At 34.4% G+C, this 25155-nt stretch overlaps 1 protein-coding gene across 1 annotated transcript; it reads left to right on the top strand.

Annotated features, from left to right (window-relative positions):
- Positions 1-1736: 1736 nt before the first annotated feature.
- Positions 1737-16994, top strand: LOC128364317 (GTPase IMAP family member 4-like). The gene is made up of 6 exons (XM_053324858.1): positions 1737-1743; positions 2123-2197; positions 8308-8352; positions 8764-9524; positions 12454-12710; positions 16925-16994. The coding sequence occupies exons 1-6, from the start codon at positions 1737-1739 to the stop codon at positions 16992-16994; spliced, it is 1215 nt and encodes a 404-aa protein (XP_053180833.1).
- Positions 16995-25155: the final 8161 nt, after the last annotated feature.

The following is a 25155-nucleotide window of genomic DNA, read 5'->3' as shown; positions in this document are numbered from 1 at the left end:
TTAGTGACAGCAGGCACATAGTGACAGGTTTTCATGTTTGCAGGTGGAGGTGGGGGGGGCTGGGTGGATGAGGAAGTTCCCATTTCTAACCCCACTGCAATTTAAACTCGGTGCTTCACTTTAAAAAGTGTTCTTTAGAGTTCTTTAGGGACAAAAATGTCGTAAAAGGACTGTCATAAAAATATTACACATTAATATTGTAGCAACCAGAGGGGGGAGTGGTCACTCTGATTGGGACAATTTGAGCTGGTTCTCTGGTTTGAGCTCAAAGGCTCATGGGACTAGGGTTGCAAAATTCCGGGAATTTTCAAACTTGGAAACTTTCCATGGGAATTAACGGGAATTAACGGGAATAAACTGGGAATTTACTAAACTGAAGGTATGTTCTTATTAGGGAATTTAAATATAGTTGTGTAAAATAATATTTTAGCATAATCCTGACAAACAACCAGATATCATGCAGTACAGTTGAATATCTATCACATAGCATACTGTTTACTGCAGGGCTACTGAGGCCACGCCCCCTACATGCACTGTGCATTCCTCCATCACATGCACAGATGATTTCTACAGTTCTGGACCACACTTTTGAGCCCAGAGCACACAACTTGAAGCCAGACTTTTGAGCCTGTGGTTTTGATGACATTATATGATAATATATGTAGGGATATTTTTATGTGTAAGTGCTATATTTAGCCTTATGGTGGAAAAAATAAAACTGGTCAAAACCAAATAAACCACAATTTATACATAAGTATCACTTTAACAGACAGGAGTGGAACTTTGATGTTACTAGTTATATCATTTGCACCTAAGTAAATAACAATAACTAATAGTTTTAAAAACATCTTGTATATTTTGGATTTTATGAGTTGTATCTCCACCAGGATACATTGGACACATCCCCCTCAGGGATGTGTAGCTTCACAGACACATTGTTGTATTTTTTCAGAGTTGTGTGTGAAACCATTAAGAATAATAACATTTAGTTGTTTTTTTAATATTAAATTATAAATAATTGTATAATTTAATATAACTTCAACAGCTCAGGGACATCAAGCCACATTGTGCACCTTTTTTCATCGTCACCTTAAAATAATGTTTTTTAATGAAGGGGTGGACTTTTTTTATCCAATTAATCAATCAAATGATGATACCTTTCCACTAAATTACCCTCAGTTGCCATAAATTCCCATAAATTACCATTTAATTCCCATAAATTCCCATAATTCCCATGGTAAGTTTCCAATTTGAAATATTTCCAAAATTCCCCAGCTTAACTTCCCATGGAAATTTTCCTGAAATTTCCACCCCTTTGCAACCCTACATGGGACTGTTAATGTTTGAAATGAAAGTCGTGTTTTAGTGATGTTATGTGCATGTGTAATTGTGTTATGTGAGTTTCCAGGTTATATGGCCATACATAGTGTTAAGTTTGATGTTAACTGTAATTAGTAGTGTAGCCAACTGAGTCTCCTGGTGTGTTTGATTACCTCTGGCCAGTAATCATGTATGGTTGTTGTTAATTCTGATGTTAAATACATAGTACGTCCTGTGGTCGTGCGGTGTAAGGGATGCAGGAATTGTAGAAAGCAGAAATCTGTCTCAGCTCACCTTCTTTCACGTGAGCTCGCCACAATATTATTAATTATCATTATTCATTTTAACCCCCTTAAGTACCAGTTTATTTACTTATAACGCCTGTTACAAAAATTTAATTATCTTCTATATACTAAATGCAAGGTAATTTTTTTATTCAGTGTTATTCTGCACATACAAATTTCAGTTATTAAATACACATCCACAACTATCAGTTAGCTGCAGAAAGAATGAAACCCTATTTCTTGCTCTTTATGCTCATAAAAATTCAATCCATATTAATATATTTTGTTTATTTAACTCATCATGTTTTTCTTTCATTGAACATTTTCTTGTAAACAAAAAAAAGCAAAACAAACAAAGAAAACATTTCTGTCTCTCAGCTGCAGTTTTTAGATTTTAAAGAGTGAACAAATGAAATGTTCAAACTATGAAACATGACAGTTTTGAATCAGTGGTTTAATCAGTGTGAGCAAAGCTTTCCCAAACTGTCTCTTGATGTTTTTATCTGATGTTGTTTCAGGAAAGTTGGTGACAGAGACTCTTTGTCTTCAGCAGGACTCCTCAAAGAGGACACAGAGCAGAAACACTGACACCAGTAAGTATCCACTGTTTGTGTCACCTTAACACTTTTTAATGAGCTCATTACTGCAGCTGCACTCTGTTTATTTCTTCTTCTCTCCTCCAGATCAACCAGTCTCATGTTTTACACCACATTATGGAGCCGGCAACACCTGGTGAGTTCAGTCACATCTGATTATAACCTCATAATACTGTAGTACAGTTAGAGGTACTTGTACTTTACTGTAGTACAGTTAGAGGTACTTGTACTTTACTGTAGTACAGTTTGAGGTACTTGTACTTTACTGTAGTATTTCCATGTGATGCTACTTTCTACTCCACTACATTTATTTAACAGCTTTAGTTTTCAGATGAAGATTTGACACAATGGATAATATAACAAGCTTTTAAAATACAACACATTGTTAAAGATGAAACCAGTCAGCAGTGTGCAGTCGGCTCACATTTCAGATGTCTATGAGTTGTTAACAGCTCCACCAAATACTGATTCTTCCCTCTAAACTTCTCACATGCTTTCATTTCAATAAATGTTCAAATGATCCAATATTTCAGCAAAAATCAAAGATTAGAGAAAAAGTCCAAAAACTGAAAACACATTTGTGTATCAGAACTTTGTTTTTTCTTCTTTCCCATTAATCATCTCAGCAGCCCTCACATTTATCTGCTGACCCTTTAGAGGGGCCCCACCCCTAGGTTGGGAACCACTGGACTAAACTAGCTAACTGTATATAAAGTAGTGTAAACTAGCTAACTGTATATAAAGTAGTATAAACTAGCTAACTGTATATAAAGTAGTATAAACTAGCTAACTGTATATAAAGTAGTATAAACTAGCTAACTGTATATAAAGTAGTATAAACTAGCTAACTGTATATAAAGTAGTATAAACTAGCTAACTGTATATAAAGTAGTGTAAACTAGCTAACTGTATATAAAGTAGTGTAAACTAGCTAACTGTATATAAAGTAGTATAAACTAGCTAACTGTATATAAAGTAGTATAAACTAGCTAACTGTATATAAAGTAGTATAAACTAGCTAACCGTATATAAAGTAGTGTAAAGTAGCTAACCGTATATAAAGTAGTGTAAACTAGCTAACCGTATATAAAGTAGTATAAACTAGCTAACCGTATATAAAGTAGTGTAAAGTAGCTAACCGTATATAAAGTAGTGTAAACTAGCTAACCGTATATAAAGTAGTGTAAACTAGCTAACCGTATATAAAGTAGTGTAAACTAGCTAACCGTATATAAAGTAGTGTAAACTAGCTAACTGTATATAAAGTAGTATAAACTAGCTAACTGTATATAAAGTAGTATAAACTAGCTAACCGTATATAAAGTAGTATAAACTAGCTAACTGTATATAAAGTAGTGTAAACTAGCTAACCGTATATAAAGTAGTGTAAACTAGCTAACTGTATATAAAGTAGTATAAACTAGCTAACTGTATATAAAGTAGTATAAACTAGCTAACTGTATATAAAGTAGTGTAAACTAGCTAACTGTATATAAAGTAGTGTAAACTAGCTAACTGTATATAAAGTAGTATAAACTAGCTAACTGTATATAAAGTAGTATAAACTAGCTAACTGTATATAAAGTAGTATAAACTAGCTAACCGTATATAAAGTAGTATAAACTAGCTAACTGTATATAAAGTAGTGTAAACTAGCTAACCGTATATAAAGTAGTGTAAACTAGCTAACCGTATATAAAGTAGTATAAACTACCTAACTGTATATAAAGTAGTATAAACTAGCTAACCGTATATAAAGTAGTATAAACTAGCTAACCGTATATAAAGTAGTATAAACTAGCTAACCGTATATAAAGTAGTATAAACTAGCTAACCGTATATAAAGTAGTATAAACTAGCTAACTGTATATAAAGTAGTGTAAACTAGCTAACCGTATATAAAGTAGTGTAAACTAGCTAACTGTATATAAAGTAGTATAAACTAGCTCCACCTCCAGCAGCTACAACAGTAACATGCTGCTCTAACACTGATGCTTCACTATTAATAATCTAATGATGTCATATATAATAATATATCACTACTTTTACTGTAATACTGCATACTACATCACTATAATACTGCAGTACTTTTACTGTAATACTGCATACTACATCACTCATAATACTGCAGTACTTTTACTGTAATACTGCATACTACATCACTATAATACTGCAGTACTTTTACTGTAATACTGCATACTACATCACTATAATACTGCAGTACTTTTACTGTAATACTGCATACTACATCACTCATAATACTGCAGTACTTTTACTGTAATACTGCATACTACATCACTATAATACTGCAGTACTTTTACTGTAATACTGCATACTACATCACTATAATACTGCAGTACTTTTACTGTAATACTGCATACTACATCACTATAATACTGCAGTACTTTTACTGTAATACTGCATACTACATCACTATAATACTGCAGTACTTTACTGTAATACTGCATACTACATCACTATAATACTGCAGTACTTTTACTGTAATACTGCATACTACATCACTATAATACTGCAGTACTTTTACTGTAATACTGTAATACTACATCACTATAATACTGCAGTACTTTTACTGTAATACTGTAATACTACATCACTATAATACTGCAGTACTTTTACTGTAATACTGTAATACTACATCACTATAATACTGCAGTACTTTTACTGTAATACTGCAATACCACATCACTATAATACTGCAGTACTTTTACTGTAATACTGCATACTACATCACTATAATACTGCAGTACTTTTACTGTAATACTGCAGTACTTTTACTGTAATACTGCATACTACATCACTATAATACTGCAGTACTTTTACTGTAATACTGCATACTACATCACTATAATACTGCAGTACTTTTACTGTAATACTGTAATACTACATCACTATAATACTGCAGTACTTTTACTGTAATACTGTAATACTACATCACTATAATACTGCAGTACTTTTACTGTAATACTGTAATACTACATCACTATAATACTGCAGTACTTTTACTGTAATACTGCAATACCACATCACTATAATACTGCAGTACTTTTACTGTAATACTGCATACTACATCACTATAATACTGCAGTACTTTTACTGTAATACTGTAATACTACATCACTATAATACTGCAGTACTTTTACTGTAATACTGCAATACCACATCACTATAATACTGCAGTACTTTTACTGTAATACTGTAATACTACATCACTATAATACTGCAGTACTTTTACTGTAATACTGCATACTACATCACTATAATACTGCAGTACTTTTACTGTAATACTGTAATACTACATCACTATAATACTGCAGTACTTTTACTGTAATACTGTAATACTACATCACTATAATACTGCAGTACTTTTACTGTAATACTGCAATACCACATCACTATAATACTGCAGTACTTTTACTGTAATACTGCAATACCACATCACTATAATACTGCAGTACTTTTACTGTAATACTGTAATACTACATCACTATAATACTGCAGTACTTTTACTGTAATACTGCAATACTACATCACTATAATAGTGCAGTACTTTTACTGTAATACTGCAATACCACATCACTATAATACTGCACTACTTTTACTGTAATACTGCATACTACATCACTATAATACTGCAGTACTTTTACTGTAATACTGCATATTACATCATTATAATACTGCAGTACTTTTACTGTAATACTGCATACTACATCACTATAATACTGCAGTACTTTTACTGTAATACTGCATACTACATCACTATAATACCGTAGTACTTTTACTGTAATACTGTAATACTACATCACTATAATACTGCAGTACTTTTACTGTAATACTGCATACTACATCATTATAATACTGCAGTACTTTTACTGTAATACTGTAATACTACATCACTATAATACTGCAGTACTTTTACTGTAATACTGCATACTACATCACTATAATACTGCAGTACTTTTACTGTAATACTGTAATACTACATCCAGAAGATTAATGAAGAGACTAAATGTAAAAGTGGAACAGTCAGAGAGAGGAAGAGACATTTCTTAATAACCTTTGAAAATAAACTGTAACCTGATCTAAGTCTAAAGGTTTACACAACAACACAGTCTGAACCAGGAAGTTTATCTATGAGTATGTACAGTATATTACTTATCAGTGTAAAGGAATATTAGATATATAAATGTTTGATGATTGATCTAATTGTTCTGTTTTGTTTTTTACAGACAATGATGATTTAAAGTCTCACAGGAGAAGAAGCCCTGACTTCATTCGTCCTCACTGTAAGTTGAACCGATGAGAATTCTTCAACAACATTTTATATTTCATGAATAAAGTAAAGATTATTGAACTAGTTAAACCACCAAATTTGCCAGAAACATAAAATAACTGGAGTTAGCCTCACATCTTTTCATAAACACCTCTGCTCTCAGGTCTTAGTTAAGACCATCATCATTAAATCACTTTCCACATACAGGACATCTAGACTATAGTCTTTATTTAACAGAGACCCAACATTCCTCTATAAGCAGCACTTAGAAAAAAACTCCTTTAATAGGAGAAATCAGAACAGATCTCTATGTGAGCCGCCATCTGCCTTGACTGTTTGGGTTCAGAGAGAAAGAAGGAGGAGAGAGAGAGGTAGACAGAGAAGCACAATAATAACTATAAAAACAATAATATAATATGTTCAATACACACATCATTTAAAAAAAGATGTGCAGGAGAGGTCAGAAAAACCCATGAGACTTATGTTACAGATGTGTTTTTGGGTCTTTTCTTTCCCTTCAGTTCTATCTGTTGGTGCAGAGCTGATTGTGAACCTGATATGGACAAATTATTATATCTCTGTATTGAAGCCAAATATCTCAATATTGACACGACTATGATTTAACACCTGTTTGAAATTTAAAGTGTAGCAACAGTGAAAGTTAAGCACTCTGAAACAAAACAACCAATAATGGACAAAATAGTTTATTAATCACAGCAGACCAATAACTGTCTGAAGCTGCAGTGAAATAAAAAATAATAATTTTTCTGCTGCCTCAACTTTGCAACAATATTTTAAATGTAACAACAGTGAAGATTAAGTCTTTGGCTGCATTCAAATAAATACATTTAAGTTAAATTAAATGAATAATGAGTGAAAAATGAGTGCTTCATGCATATAACTAGTAAACTCTTTATTGTAAACTCTTTTTTGCTTATTTTGAACGTTCCTACATAAACAAGGCTACAAAACAAACATGCAGAACTCGTGTGCATTTGTGTGCATGGCTTCTTCTAGAGGTGTTTTGCTAGGAAGACTTATTAACTATTTCTGGCTTCAGACAGGAACACTGACACGTTACGATGTTGCTGCCTTTGCTTGCCAACATCTTCTTTGCCTCTTTTTGCTGCGGCTAGAACTTTTTCTAATGTGATGTTCTGTGGATTCTAACAAAAACAAAAACTGTCATTAGTTTTATGTTGAAACATTATAATACAACAGTGCAATATAACAATAATGTTATTAAGACAACAAGACTCAGTGCCATGTTAACATACTTCTAAACATTTAGTGAAAAGTGAGACAATACCATTAAATAGATTCAATACATTTGTAATATTACTTTCACAATGTTTTCATATTCATTCTTTCTACCAGTTATATTAATCCCTAGTTCAATTGTTCTCATCTCTGACACGACTCTGGCCTTTTCAACACATCCCTCTGACCTGACTCTGTCAGGTCAGAGGGATGTGTTGAAAAGGCTCAGGACTGGTTTAAGATGTGAGATGCTGACATATTCTTGCCTGGACAGAGTATCAGTGCGGTTCCCAACCCTTTTGTCGACGGACCCATATTTTTACCATTGTAAACTTCTGCTTGCCATTTCTCTATCAGCTCTGTTTACGTTGCTAGCTAACCTCGGTGTATACTGTAGGAGGGATGTTCACGTTACACACGCTCCTTATCCTCATGATGTATTTAACACATCAAAATTATTACACCCTTTATAATCCGAATGGGAATCAGACCCATGAGATAATGGATCATGTGAATAATATAAAGAATTAATTTGTATATGTCTATATCTTTACAGTCACAGATGATGTACCATCCAGGAAGCGCAGAAGACCACCTTCAAGTGAGTCTGACTGAACAGTTATAAATTGTTTCAGTTTATTAATAATACTATTGACTTAAGTGTTGTATAGGTGGAGGGCACAGAATGATTTAACTACAAACCAGTTATCAGGCTGTTCGTCAAAGAGGCATAGATTTCACATTATAGATACAACATCAGCTGACATGATAATTGTCTGTGTTTGCAAACATAGAGAGAGAGACAGACAGACAGACAGAGACACACAGCCGCCCCCCTGTTATAACATTACGCTATTGGCTCAGGACTTTTATTACGTTATTGGCTGCTACAAACCTTTATAATAATTTTTGGTATGTCCTAAATCATGCCCTGTGTTACAGTCTTGAGTCTACAGCTCTGTACTGTAGCAACTGAACATTTAAAGTAACTGCAGTTGTTTTGATGTTACAGGTGATGATGAGAAACAGAGCTCAGAGTGTCTCAGGATTGTTCTGATAGGGAAGACTGGCAGTGGAAAGAGCTCTACAGGAAACACCATTCTGGGAAGAAAAGAGTTTAAAGCCAAATCAAGCCAAAGATCAGTCACCAAACAGTGTCAGAAAGCACAGAGTGAAGTGGACGGTCGTCCTGTCGTTGTGGTCGACACTCCTGGTCTGTTTGACTCCACTTTGTCTCATGAAGAGGTTAATGAGGAGACGGTGAAATGCATCAGTCTTCTGGCTCCAGGACCACATGTCTTCCTGTTGGTGCTACAGATTGGTGGACTCACAAAAGAAGAGAAGGAGACATTAAAACTCATCAAGGAAGTGTTTGGGAAGCATTCAGAGAAGTTCACCATCATTCTTTTCACAAGAGGAGATGAACTGGAACAAGATGAGCTGTCCATTGAAGAATACATTGAACAATGTGATGATTCCTTTAAGAAGCTGGTTGCTGACTGTGGAGGAAGATACCATGTGTTTAATAACAGAGCTAAACAAAATCACACACAAGTCAGTGAACTGATAAACAAGATTGACTCCATGGTGAAGGAAAATGGCGGCAGCTGCTTCACCAATGAGATGCTGCAAGAGGCCGAGGCAGCAATAAAGAAGGAAATGGAGAAGATCCTGAAGGAGAAGGAAGAAGATATGAAGAGAGAGAGGGACGAGTTTGAAAGAAAACATGAAGAAGAAATGGAGCCAATGAAAAGACGAATAGAAAAAAAGAGAGCAAAGATTGAACAGGAGAGAAAACTGAGAGAAAAACAACTTCAGGAAAAGATTCAGAAAGAACGAGAAGAGAGAAAGAGAGAGAAGAAGAAGACAAGAAGAGGAAAGAACAGGAAGAAATTTATCGACAGGAGTGGGGACAGAAACTTGCAGCTTTGGAGAAAAAGATCAAATCAGAATCAGAGGAAAAAGAAACCATTGATAAAAAGCTGATGGAGAGCAGAGAAGAGATGAGACAAGAACGAGAGGACTGGGAGAAGAAACAAAAAGAAATGTGGAAGAAACGAAATCAAGAAGATGAACAGAGACGACAAGAGGAACAGAGAAGAATAAAAAAGCTCCAAGAAGAGTATGAACAGGAAAGAGAAGAATATGAAAAGAAAAGAAAAGAAGATCATATCAGAATAGAACAAGAGGAGAAAGAGAGGAATGAAATAGAGGAGAACTATAAGAAAGAACAAGAGAATATGAAGAAGAGAAATGAAGATGAAGCCAGAGAGAAAGCTGAAGAGTTCAATGAATTCAAAGAGAAACACAGGAAGAAATTTGAAGCTCAGAAGAAAGAACATGAGGAAGAACTGAAAGACAAAGATAAACAGTATGATCTGTTAAAGGCACTAAAAGCCAACAATGAAAGAGAAATTACGGAAAAACATCAAAGAGAACTCAGTTAATGTTCTGTCTGAACAAAAAGAGAGGGAATCTGAGAAGAATTGGTGAAATCAAATTCAGTCCTGTCGTCCGTTTTTCCATTTCGTATTTTTTATTTGAGCCTAAAATTGAAATATGAAAAACCAGACATTTTTTCTTTTTTTGTGTTAGATTTAAAAACAAACAACAAAATAATTTGTCACTTTTTCCTTTTTTGATTTTTGATTTCCAATCGAAAATTGAAAGAACGAATGATACACGGATTCCTATACTTTTGCTCTTTTTTTTAAAAACTCTTTTTAGTTCAAAAACCACACACATAAACACACACACACCAGTCAAAAAGTCATATTGTACCAAATCAAATTATTCCAGTCCTTTCTATATCTGCCCAAGATTTTATTTTTAAAGATGTGTTTAAATGTATTTAATGATATACATGTTTTTATTTCTTTAGTACAGTTGTTCCACAGAATGTAGATTTTAGTCATGTCAGTGATACACCAGACTTTTAATAAACATTTCACTGACTGTAAAACTGCTGCAGGTCTGAATCACTGATAACTGCTGAATCTGCAACATTCAGGATCTTTGTTTCAGTTTGTGTAAAGTTTTGTAAAATCAGAATGAAATCATGTTTTTTATATTATATATTATTTATATTAAACAAAATATGTTGACTATTGTACAGTGGTGGAAAAAAGTTTTTGGACACCCCATGCATTTGTGAAATATTGCATTAAGAATCACTCTTAATTCTTCAAGTGTAATTTCTTTTAGTACAGTCACAGCCAAAATACTAAACACATCTTAAAATGGATTATCAAAAGGTCTGTTTCAAAGCATAAACTGAAGAATTTAGGAGAAATAAAAGCAGTAATTCAAGAAGAATGGGACAAGATGACCCCTCAACAGTGTGAAAGGCTGGTGGGGAACATGCCAGCCAGGATTAGAGCTCTACTGCGTGCTAATGGCCGCTAAATATTAATTTGATGATGTGATGGTTTATTTACTTTTTGTTCAGTTTTGAACACATTATCTGTTATTTGTTGATTTTGATACCGACAATGTTGAGAACTGACATATTGAAACTGTCAAGGATTTAGTTTAGTTAGTTTTTCTTGTAAACAATAAACAAAAACAATATCATTTGTATTTGTTTGTGTCTGTCTAATGCAGCCACACCTTTTGAAACACAAAAAAGATTTTTCCACAAACATTTTATGATAATATTTGAGATTGTGTAAACTTTTAAGGGTGTCCGAAAACTTTTTTCCACCACTGTATATATAAAATAAAAAAGCCTAGCCAGCCTAGACTTTTTCCATCTGTACAAAATATACATGTTGTGATATATTGTTATCTTCTGTACTGTTTGTTACAAATTATTGCATTTTTGTGTTTTTATTTTCTTTCCCTTATTATTTGTGGGATTAATTGCTCAGAAGTTCAGCATCTGGAGGCTCTGCTGTTTTACGGAACATTTTATTTTCTTTTGAACATGAGCTTTGTAATATCAGCGAAATGACAAATATCAGCAAATGTTGAAGCGTGAATATCATTTAAACTGCTCAAATTAATCAAAATGATGAAAGAAGTAATTATGGATGAATGTTTTGCTTTTTTGTTGCATGTTAATTAAAAATGGATGCTTCATAAATGAATACATCAGTTTTAAAAAATAATTCATATTAATCTCAGATAATCTTTTCTGTATTTGATCTCTTTATGTATTTGTTAATTGTTGCAGAAAGATGAATAGTTTAAAAAATAATAACTTTATTTGTATAGCACTTTTCATACAATAAATGCAGCTCAAACTGCTTTTCAACAAAAGAAATTACATGCACCAAATGATTCATGTAAAATCCATGTAGCATTCAGGTCTGTGTGTGTGTAAGGAGGACGACCTTAAAGTCAACTCTTAAACTCACTAAGTCAGAGCAGAGCAGATAAAACTGGACTGATGTGTTCTCTCCTCTTGTTTCTGATTAATAATCAAGCTGCAGAGTTTTAAATGAGCTGAAGTCTCTTAGTAAAAAGTGTTTACTTATTACAGTAAACGAGCCGATTTGAGATAAAAGTATGAATCAGTTTTTCTGCATCTTGATTTATGAATGGTTAAACTTTAGCTGTTTCTAAGTTGAATAAATGATGTTTTTGTCACTTTGTTAATGTGAGACCTGAATTCAAATCATTACAGTCTTTACTTTGAATGATGACATCTTCTCCCTTTCCTCAAGACCATATAACAATAATGTCATATGACTGACTTCAGGAGGCTCCGCTCACCATCTATAAAAGCATCCAGGTGAAAACGCTTGCGGAAGATGCAGAAAGGCTGATGAAGAGGGAGAAAAAACTGGCAATGCTCCAGGATGAGTACGCAACAGAAGAAGCAAACTATAACAAGAAACTACAAGAGGATCACGAAAACATTAGAAAACAGACTGAGGAAATCCTGGAGGACACGACCAAGAAATATGAAGAGGAGGCCAGAAGAAAAGCTGAAGAATCCAATGATTTCATACCAAAGTACATCAAGCACGCTACTACTTTTGTGAGGGGAGTAGATCACTGGGCACAGAAACAGCAGAAAAAAAATCCAGATAAATGCATCATCCTCTGAAAACACCACCCACTGCATCGCTTCACAGATTCAGACACAAAGTAGTCGGTGATATCTGGGCTCTCATGAATCAGTAGTTCTGGAGGTGTGTTGTGTTGAGCGTTTAATTCACATACTCAGCATCATTTTCTGACGTAGCCGGTTTATTAACTAATCTGATTAATGTCAGTGTTGTTCTTTGTCTTGTTGATCTTGTGACAATCATTAAACACACCTGGAGGAGAAAATAAACACAAAATACAAACTAAAAAATAAAGAACTAAACTACAATATATTAAAATAGAACATCTATGTTGGAGCAGCGGTGAGCAAAAGAAAAAGTCTCTTAATGTTATTTTATGTTTCACATTTTAAGTTCTGATGTTTCATTTAATAAGAGAAAACATATATATACAATTACAGAAGAAAGACACAAAAAAATAGCAATAAACATGTAAATAACAAATGTTTTTGTATTTTAAAATATATTACTGGGATTTTTTTTTTACAAACCTCCACTGTAAAAATGACTATATTAAAACAAGCTGCATAAACTTTAAACATTTAGATTTGTGTAGCTGTTGCATGAAGATTTGAACTCCATTGTAGAGACAGTGACTTGTTTGTAATTTTGTTTTCTGGGGTAATGATGACACCTACTGTTGAACTTGTGAATGACGCTGAAGGAACAACGTGCAGTGTTCACATGATCACATCATAGTCTACTAATCAGAGGGGAAATGTGTCCTGTCTGGAGCCGCTATCAGAAGTCAAGCATGGAGAAAAGAGTTTGTAAATGAAGAGTAACAGAGTGACATTAAGAGACTGTAATATCTCCCAAATTTCTGGTCAGAGGGTGCACACATATGTGTTTGTACATGCAACCTTTGCTGGTAGTATCTTTATGTTTGTATATTAATATTGTACTGATATTGTCTTATGTTTGTAATATGCATTTTATTTTATTTTTATTTTTTCCACTGTGATTGCTGGTTAAAAGCAAACATCAGTCGGAGCGTGGCTTATCTACCTGGAGACTTAACATTTTTCTGCTGTTAGATGTTTTTATTTTAAAAGTAAATAATCTTCCTGTACCATCTATATATATTTACTGTAATTGAAATACATTTTTTGTTATAATGAATTTTTCCTGAAAACCTATGTATATTTACTGTATTAAAACCATTGTCATACTATTTTATTCAACAGTTCACTGTAAGTTCCAAAATTGCAAAAATGTCCCAATGTGGTAATTTGTAAATGTGCTTAATTGTACTGTATTTAACATTTACATTTGCTTTGAATTAACATTTACTGTAATTTCAAAATGTTGCTGACATCAGCTTTTACAATAAAAGTGACTTTACTGTATTTAAACCATCTACATGTAATTTTATTCAACAGACATCCACTGACTTCACTTCTCGTCCTTATGTTGTGCCCTCATTCCCCTAGACCAGCTCATAACACTAACTAACTAACTAACTAACTAACTAACTAACCTTCTCATTGAGCCAATAACTGCCTAGAAAGTATAATGAATTGATTGACTTTAACACAGTATGCAGCAGTGTAGGACTAGTTTGACAAGATGATACACTGTAAACAATATGTGCACATAGTGTTATAATGAATGGTGAAACCTTTAAAAAACGTATAAAAGTTCGGCCTCTGGTTTTCATTCATATAGCTGCAGGCTGAGTAAGTCATCCATTAGTCATCACGGTGGGGGGTTTGATTCACCAAGTCCTGTTTATAAGTGACTTCGAGCAATACACTGAACTGCCATCAGTGTATGAGTGAATTTGATATAAGTGTGATAAGTGTGATGCTATCTATTTACCAGTTCATTGTTACGAGTGTAAATCATTCACGTGAACAGTTTCCTTAGTGGAGTTCCTGTCAGAGGTCTGGTTGGTACTTCTAACATTAATTATCTTTCAGTCCGTGTTTAATCTACTGTGAACACATATGTGCTTGTGTAGTTAACTGTTATATGTGACATCTGATATATTTCCTGAGACTTTTCCCTTTTTAAACCTGTGATTTAGTCACAAATCTGACCCTTTCATATTTTACTTTTGTCCACCTTTGTCAATCAAGGCAGCCACAAAATCAGACCATGTTAAATGTAAATTCACCAGAATGTGTCAGCTTTCAGAGGATTGATATTTTTGTAGGTTCTCACCAACACTGACTGACTGAAAGACACAGAACACAACTACAAACTGAAGCCTCCAAAATGAGCTGAATCAGCAGCACAGGCAGCATCACACATTATTATATACTGGGTTAAGTCTAATATGAATGAAAGTTATTGGTTCCTGTTTAAATTTAACAATTAGGCCTGCTGAATACCCCCCAGTATAGGTATATCATTTTTATTTTATTTTTGTGGGGAACTTCAGCTTCTTTTTTTCTCCCTCCCCCACATGCACGTTTTTACTTTCACTTGTGACTTCGTTGCGTCTCAGCAGGAAATATAACTGGTGAGTAAACTGCGCCAAAACTACATGGAAAAATAAAAACTAACTATTTGGAAACTAGTCAATCATTGTAAGTGTGTTAATAGAGTTGATAACATAACTGCAGGAGGTTAGAGATTCATATTATCTGAAAAATCATCGATCATCGTCATGTGATCAGATCAGACTGACAGCTCGTTATTATTAACGGTGATGTATGGGGACACAGTGCGGGTTTATTTTATTAACATAATAAATAACCTGTAAAATGTGTATATGACGTCAGCAAAGTAAATTGGTTGTATGTGTACAGAGGAGATACTGCATTTTATTTCATTTTTGGCCTGATCGTTGAGGTCCTGACGTCACGTGTTCACTTCCCTGTTAACAACAAAGTCTGTTTATTAATCTATAGATTCCTCTAAAGTCCACAGCATTCAATCTAATGTAGATTTACTTCAATAGGCAGTGTATTTTTCGTTATTGCACCGTGTTTTAGTGACAGCAGGCATAGTGACAGGTTTTCATGTTTGCAGATGGGGATGGGGTTGGGTGGATGAGGAAGACCGTTCACTTCCCGTTTCTAACCCCACTGCAATTTAACCTCAGTGCTTCACTTTAAAAAGTGTTCTTTAGAGTTCTTTAGGGACAAATATGTCGTAAAAGGACTGCCAAAAAATATTACACAATTAATTAATATTGTAGCGACCAGAGGGGGGAGTGGTCACTCTGATTGGGACAATTTGAGCTGGTTTGAGCTCAAAGGCTCATGGGACTGTTAATGTTTGAAATGAAAGCCATGTTTTAGTGATGTTGTGTGCATGTTTAATTGTCTTATGTGAGTTTCCAGGTTATATGGCCATACATAGTGTTAAGTTTAATTAGTAGTGTAGCCACTGCGACTGAGTCTCCTGGTGTGTTTAATTACATTTGGCCAGTATTCATCAACAGTTAATAATAACACTAATGATAAATACATAGTATCTCCTGTGATCGTGTGGTGTATGGGATGCAGGAGTTGTATAAAGCAGAAATCTGTCTCAGTTCACCTTCTGCCACGTGAGCCCGCCACCATATTATGAATTAGCACTATTAATTGTAACCCCCTTAAATACCAGGTTGTTTGCTTTTAATGCCTGTTACAAAAATTGAATTACTAAATGCAAGGTGATTTTTTTTTTTTTTTTTGGGGGGGGGGGGGGTTGTTGTTTACAAAGATAATCCAGTCAGATTAGGGGGAAAAGGTGTCACAGTTGATTGAATATGGAAATCTGGCGACACAGTCAGGATTTAATGGTAATTAATATTCAGTGTTATTCTACGTATACAAAAGTTCAGTTATTAAATAGACATCAACAACTATCAGTTAACTGCAGAAAGAATGAAAAACTATTTCTTGCTCTTTATGCTCATAAAAATTAAATCCATATTAATATATTTTGGTTATTTAACTCATTGTGTTTTTCTTTTATTGAACATTTTCTTGTAAACAAAAAAAAAGCAAAACAAACAAAGATAAAAACATTTCTGTCTCAGCTGCAGTTTTTAGATTTTAAAGAGTGAACAAATGAAATGTTCAAACTATGAAACATGACAGTTTTGAATCAGTGGTTTAATCAGTGTGAGCAAAGCTTTCCCAAACTGTCTCTTGATGTTTTTATCTGATGTTGTTTCAGGAAAGTTGGTGACAGAGACTCTTTGTCTTCAGCAGGACTCCTCAAAGAGGACACAGAGCAGAAACACTGACACCAGTAAGTATCCACTGTTTGTGTCACCTTAAAGGTTGAATATGTAGAATATTTATTAAAAGCTATATTTTTTTTGAATAATACAGCCACGAGGCGTTTTGAGGGGTAGCCTACAGAATGAAAGTATTGCTTTTCCATGAAAAATAAAATTTAGTCTGAATTATATGGAGTTTATTCCCTATCTTAATTCAAGAGCATATTAAATGGATTTGAGAGCAGTATTTATTGATTTCATGCTCAGATTTTGTGATATTTTCTCTCAAAACTCTGCTCTCGCACTCAAATTTGCTCTGCGCATGCTCGCACTGTGTCCTCGCACTCGGTTACAACGCTGCTCGCGCAGATTTTCTGTGCTCACACTCGAGTTCTTCCTCTCGTGCTCAGGGAACTTGTGCTCGCAGATCTCTGCTCTGCTCTCGGATTTTTTTGTGGATCAAAGCTGTCAACCAATAGAAGGCCGGCTAGTATTGACCAATCAGACTGTCCCTGTTTGTTTATGGGTGCGTTCGCTGTTCTTGGACCCTTCTAACCATAGACATATATATGTCTATGCTTCTAACCTGTTCAAACACAAAACAATCATCTGTGTCATATAAAACAGTTGTTTATTTTCACATCAGCAGTAAATGATCAACATTATCATTCATTTGGAGTCATGACACCGGTGACTGTACGTCCAATATTCACTCTCTTTTCTCTTTGTTTTTGCTCTCTAACAACTCCTGAGGGAAATATTCAGCTCTTTAGCTGCTAAATCCTCCTCAAACATAATTAACAGCTCAATATTTTGGGGTTTTGTAGAGTGGATTTTTCGAGCTTTCTCTCTTAAAACAGCTGAGCACTGACAGTGAACCAAAAGCATAAACCAAAACACTGACCAACAGTGGTCCAAAAAATTAAAGAAACCACATTTATTACAGCACCGGAGGTCAGGAGTGGATAAACCCGGTTGAAAGAGTGCCCGCCCGTATGCCACGCTCCTCGTAGAACAGCGAACGCACCCACAAACAAACAGGGACAGTCTGATTGGTCAATACTAGCCGGCCTTCTATTGGTTGACAGCTTTGATCCACAAAAAATCCGAGAGCAGAGATCCGCGAGCACAAGCTACTTGAGCGCGAGAGGAAGAACTCGAGTGTGAGCGCAGAAAATCTGCGCGAGCAGCGTTGTAACCGAGTGCGAGGACACAGTGCGAGCATGCGCAGAGCTAATTTGAGTGCGAGAGCAGAGTTTTGAGAGAAAATATCACAAAATCTGAGCATGAAATCAATAAATATTGCTCTCAAATCCATTTAATATGCTTTTGAATTAAGATAGGGAATAAATCATTTTAAATTTTTTGACGGGTTCGACAATGACGTTCTGTGTACGTTGTACCAGCCAATTAGCGGCCGGAATTGCGGGTTGCCAGGGTTGTCTGTTGTTCCGGTGCAGCTACTGTAGGCTGGCACTGGGTGAAATGGAGTTGTAAACAAGCAGAGCCGTGTTGGACTCACTAAAACCAGCGTTTTTTGCTCTCAAGTACAACTTTTCATCACAAAACTTCGAAGGTAAGACAGAATATCTGTTAGTCGCTGTAAATAAGTGGTTGTTTCTTTGGCTGCTGGTTCACTGAGTTTTTAGAGCAATAATAGTGTTACTGTTGAACTCGCCAGGGTCTTAGCTTTCATATGAGATGCTATTTGTTTGTGTACCATGAAGTATCAGAGCGGTAGCAATGGAAATGTGGAGAGTGGGTTGACTTTCTGACGCTATTCGGATTTTGATATTTGATCATTAATATGCTTGGTGTTTGAGTTGTGTTTGGTGTGTGTAAAAATGACGTGCTTGTAGCGGAGTTTCTCCTATTTAATTTGATGTGCAGTATGACTGTATTGCTACATCATTAGGGGATCATCCCTATGTTGCCCGGGTCCTATGTTCCCCGCTTTATGTGACTGGGGAACATAGGGATGATCCCGTCTACAGTTAGCCAGTTAACTGAGTTAGCAGCCGATTTAGCAGATGAGTTAGCCGCCGAGCTAGCAGCCGAATTAGCCGCGATCAGGGGACATCGGTACGCTCCAGGGCCGCTGCTAAGCTTTTGGGGGCCCTAAGCATAAATGTTATTATATTATTATTATATATTTAATGTAATAATATAATAACTATCATGACATTTTTTTAGCAACCTTAATTTTGGGGGCCCCCGCCAGGTACTTGAGGCCCTACGCGCTCTGCGTACTCTGCGTATGGGGAGCGGCGGGGCTGGTACGCTCCCCAGGTTTAACTGCTACTCCCACTGGCGTTACAATGTAATGTACCTCGGTGGTTTCAAGTCAGTTACAGCGAGGGTATGTTCGCTTCCTGTTTTCAAAATAAAAGCACCAACTCTATCGTTATGGTTTTCTTAATAATAAAAGGCAACGGGTGTTTTATTTTGTGAAAATTACCGGAAGTGCGTTACTCGCTACGGCTAACTTGAGTGGCTCCGAATTCGCAGGAACAAAACTTTAAGCAGATGTTATTTGGACAAATTAGCGTCACATTGTGGATCTAAAGGGCTACTTTCTCGCCTAAAAAGGTTAGACATGTGGATAAAGTGGTATATTTACAGAGTTAGAGCTAAAATAAAATCCGCTTCAGCCTGCTGATTTCAGCTTGGGTAGGAACAAAATGCATTGTGGGTTATCGTGTAGTTTACTGACTGGTCTGCTCAGGCCGATCAGGCTACAGAAACAGGTAATCATTTTGAGTTGGGAGCTAGCTAGCTAATCGATTACACACCACTCAAAGAAAGACTTCCAGTTGAAGACTGGCTAACGTTAAATACTGTTGTAAAATTAATTGGTCGAAATTAGTAGTTACCCTGCATGATTCATCACTTGACATGACGCTGGCTAATCGACTGACGCACTCGGCACCTGACCTGGCAACCCGACTGCTGGAATTACTTTTTGGTTGTTGCGACTACGATCTCGAGACATGCCGTTGTTTTGCTCATTCTACATATTCAACCTTTAACACTTTTTAATGAGCTCATTACTGCAGCTGCACTCTGTTTATTTCTTCTTCTCTCCTCCAGATCAACCAGTCTGATGTTTTACACCACATTATGGAGACGGCAACACCTGGTGAGTTCAGTCACATCTCATTATAACCTCATAATACTGCAGTACTTTTACTGTAATACTGCATACTACATCACTATAATACTGCAGTACTTTTACTGTAATACTGCATACTACATCACTATAATACTGCAGTACTTTTACTGTAATACTGCATACTACATCACTATAATACTGCAGTACTTTTACTGTAATACTGCATACTACATCACTATAATACTGCAGTACTTTTACTGTAATATTACATACTACATCACTATAATACTGCAGTACTTTTACTGTAATATTACATACTACATCACTATAATACTGCAGTACTTTTACTGTAATATTACATACTACATCACTATAATACTGCAGTACTTTTACTGTAATATTACATACTACATCACTATAATACTGCAGTACTTTTACTGTAATACTGCATACTACATCACTATAATACTGCAGTACTTTTACTGTAATACTGCATACTACATCACTATAATACTGCAGTACTTTTACTGTAATACTGCATACTACATCACTATAATACTGCAGTACTTTTACTGTAATACTGCATACTACATCACTATAATACTGCAGTACTTTTACTGTAATACTGCATACTACATCACTATAATACTGCAGTACTTTTACTGTAATACTACATACTACATCACTATAATACTGCAGTACTTTTACTGTAATACTGCATACTTCATCACTATAATACTGCAGTACTTTTACTGTAATACTGCATACTACATCACTCATAATACTGCAGTACTTTTACTGTAATACTGCATACTACATCACTATAATACTGCAGTACTTTTACTGTAATACTGGATACTAAATCGCTATAATACTGCAGTACTTTTACTGTAATACTGCATACTACATCACTCATAATACTGCAGTACTTTTACTGTAATACTGCATACTACATCACTATAATACTGCAGTACTTTTACTGTAATACTGCATACTACATCACTATAATACTGCAGTACTTTTACTGTAATACTGCATACTACATCACTATAATACTGCAGTACTTTTACTGTAATACTGCATACTACATCACTATAATACTGCAGTACTTTTACTGTCATACTGCATACTACATCACTATAATACTGCAGTACTTTTACTGTAATACTACATACTACATCACTATAATACTGCAGTACTTTTACTGTAATACTGCATACTTCATCACTATAATACTGCAGTACTTTTACTGAAATACTGCATACTACATCACTCATAATACTGCAGTACTTTTACTGTAATACTGCATACTACATCGCTATAATACTGCAGTACTTCTACTGTAATACTGCATACTACATCACTATAATACTGCAGTACTTTTACTGTAATACTGCATACTACATCACTCATAATACTGCAGTACTTTTACTGTAATACTGCATACTACATCACTCATAATACTGCAGTATTTTTACTGTAATACTGCATACTACATCACTATAATACTGCAGTACTTTTACTGTAATACTGTATACTACATCACTATAATACTGCAGTACTTTTACTGTAATACTACATACTACATCACTATAATACTGCAGTACTTTTACTTTAATACTGCATACTACATCACTATAATACTGCAGTACTTTTACTGTAATACCACATACTACATCACTATAATACTGCAGTACTTTTACTGTAATACCACATACTACATCACTATAATACTGCAGTACTTTTACTGTAATACTGCATACTTCATCACTATAATACTGCAGTACTTTTACTGTAATACTGCATACTACATCACTCATAATACTGCAGTACTTTTACTGTAATACTGCATACTACATCACTCATAATACTGCAGTATTTTTACTGTAATACTACATACTACATCACTCATAATACTGCAGTACTTTTACTGTAATACTGCATACTACATCACTATAATACTGCAGTACTTTTACTGTAATACTGCATACTACATCACTATAATACTGCAGTACTTTTACTGTAATACTACATACTACATCACTATAATACTGCAGTACTTTTACTGTAATACTGCATACTACATCACTATAATACTGCAGTACTTTTACTGTAATACTACATACTACATCACTCATAATACTGCAGTACTTTTACTGTAATACTGCATACTACATCACTATAATACTGCAGTACTTTTACTGTAATACTGCATACTACATCACTATAATACTGCATACTACATCACTATAATACTGCAGTACTTTTACTGTAATACTACATACTACATCACTCATAATACTGCAGTACTTTTACTGTAATACTGCATACTACATCACTATAATACTGCAGTACTTTTACTGTAATACTGCATACTACATCACTCACTTTTACTGTAATACTGCATACTACATCACTCATAATACTGCAGTACTTTTACTGTAATACTGCATACTACATCACTATAATACTGCAGTACTTTTACTGTAATACTGCATACTACATCACTATAATACTGCAGTACTTTTACTGTAATACTGCATACTACATCACTCATAATACTGTAGTACTTTTACTGTAATACTGCATACTACATCACTCATAATACTGTAGTACTTTTACTGTAATACTGCATACTACATCACTATAATACTGCAGTACTTTTACTGTAATACTGCATACTACATCACTATAATACTGCAGTACTTTTACTGTAATACTACATACTACATCACTATAATACTGCAGTACTTTTACTGTAATACTGCATACTACATCACTATAATACTGCAGTACTTTTACTGTAATACTGCATACTACATCACTATAATACTGCAGTACTTTTACTGTCATACTGCATACTACATCACTATAATACTGCAGTACTTGTACTGTAATACTGCATACTACATCACTATAATACTGCAGTACTTTTACTGTCATACTGCATACTACATCACTATAATACTGCAGTACTTTTACTGTAATACTGCATACTACATCACTATAATACTGCAGTACTTTTACTGTAATACTGCATACTACATCACTATAATACTGCAGTACTTTTACTGTAATACTGCATACTACATCACTATAATACTGCAGTACTTTTACTATAATACTGCATACTACATCACTATAATACTGCAGTACTTTTACTGTAATACTGCATACTACATCACTATAATACTGCAGTACTTTTACTGTAATACTGCATACTACATCACTCATAATACTGCAGTACTTTTACTATAATACTGCATAATACATCACTATAATACTGCAGTACTTTTACTGTAATACTGCATACTACATCACTATAATACTGCAGTACTTTTACTGTAATACTGCATACTGCATCACTATAATACTGCAGTACTTTTACTGTAATACTGCATACTACATCACTATAATACTGCAGTACTTTTACTGTAATACTGCATACTACATCACTATAATACTGCAGTACTTTTACTGTAATACTGCATACTACATCACTATAATACTGCAGTACTTTTACTGTAATACTGCATACTACATCACTATAATACTGCAGTACTTTTACTGTAATCCTGCATACTACATCACTATAATACTGCAGTACTTTTACTATAATACTGCATACTACATCACTATAATACTGCAGTACTTTTACTGTAATACTGCATACTACATCACTATAATACTGCAGTACTTTTACTGTAATACTGCATACTACATCACTATAATACTGCAGTACTTTTACTGTAATACTGCATACTACATCACTATAATACTGCAGTACTTTTACTGTAATACTGCATACTACATCACTATAATACTGCAGTACTTTTACTGTAATACTGCATACTACATCACTATAATACTGCAGTACTTTTACTGTAATACTGCATACTACATCACTATAATACTGCAGTACTTTTACTGTAATACTGCATACTACATCACTATAATACTGCAGTACTTTTTTTACTGTAATACTACATACTACATCACTATAATACTGCAGTACTTTTACTGTAATACTGCATACTACATCACTATAATACTGCAGTACTTTTACTGTAATACTACATACTACATCACTATAATACTGCAGTACTTTTACTGTAATACTGCATACTACATCACTATAATACTGCAGTACTTTTACTGTAATACTGCATACTACATCACTATAATACTGCAGTACTTTTACTGTAATACTGCATACTACATCACTATAATACTGCAGTACTTTTACTGTAATACTGCATACTACATCACTCATAATACTGCAGTACTTTTACTGTAATACTGCATACTACATCACTCATAATACTGCAGTACTTTTACTGTAATACTGCATACTACATCACTATAATACTGCAGTACTTTTACTGTAATACTGCATACTACATCACTATAATACTGCAGTACTTTTACTGTAATACTGCATACTACATCACTATAATACTGCAGTACTTTTACTGTAATACTGCATACTACATCACTATAATACTGCAGTACTTTTTTTACTGTAATACTACATACTACATCACTATAATACTGCAGTACTTTTACTGTAATACTGCATACTACATCACTATAATACTGCAGTACTTTTACTGTAATACTACATACTACATCACTATAATACTGCAGTACTTTTACTGTAATACTGCATACTACATCACTATAATACTGCAGTACTTTTACTGTAATACTGCATACTACATCACTCATAATACTGCAGTACTTTTACTGTAATACTGCATACTACATCACTATAATACTGCAGTACTTTTACTGTAATACTGCATACTACATCGCTATAATACTGCAGTACTTTTACTGTAATACTGCATACTACATCACTCATAATACTGCAGTACTTTTACTGTAATACTGCATACTACATCACTATAATACTGCAGTACTTTTACTGTAATACTGCATACTACATCACTATAATACTGCAGTACTTTTACTGTAATACTGCATACTACATCACTATAATACTGCAGTACTTTTACTGTAATACTGCATACTACATCACTCCTAATACTGCAGTACTTTTACTGTAATACT

Source organism: Scomber japonicus, chromosome 9 (assembly GCF_027409825.1).
Source record: "Scomber japonicus isolate fScoJap1 chromosome 9, fScoJap1.pri, whole genome shotgun sequence".
NCBI classification, from domain to species: domain Eukaryota; kingdom Metazoa; phylum Chordata; class Actinopteri; order Scombriformes; family Scombridae; genus Scomber; species Scomber japonicus.
The sequence above is the reverse complement of the archived record's forward strand: the minus strand, read 5'-3'. Positions and strand labels throughout refer to the sequence as shown.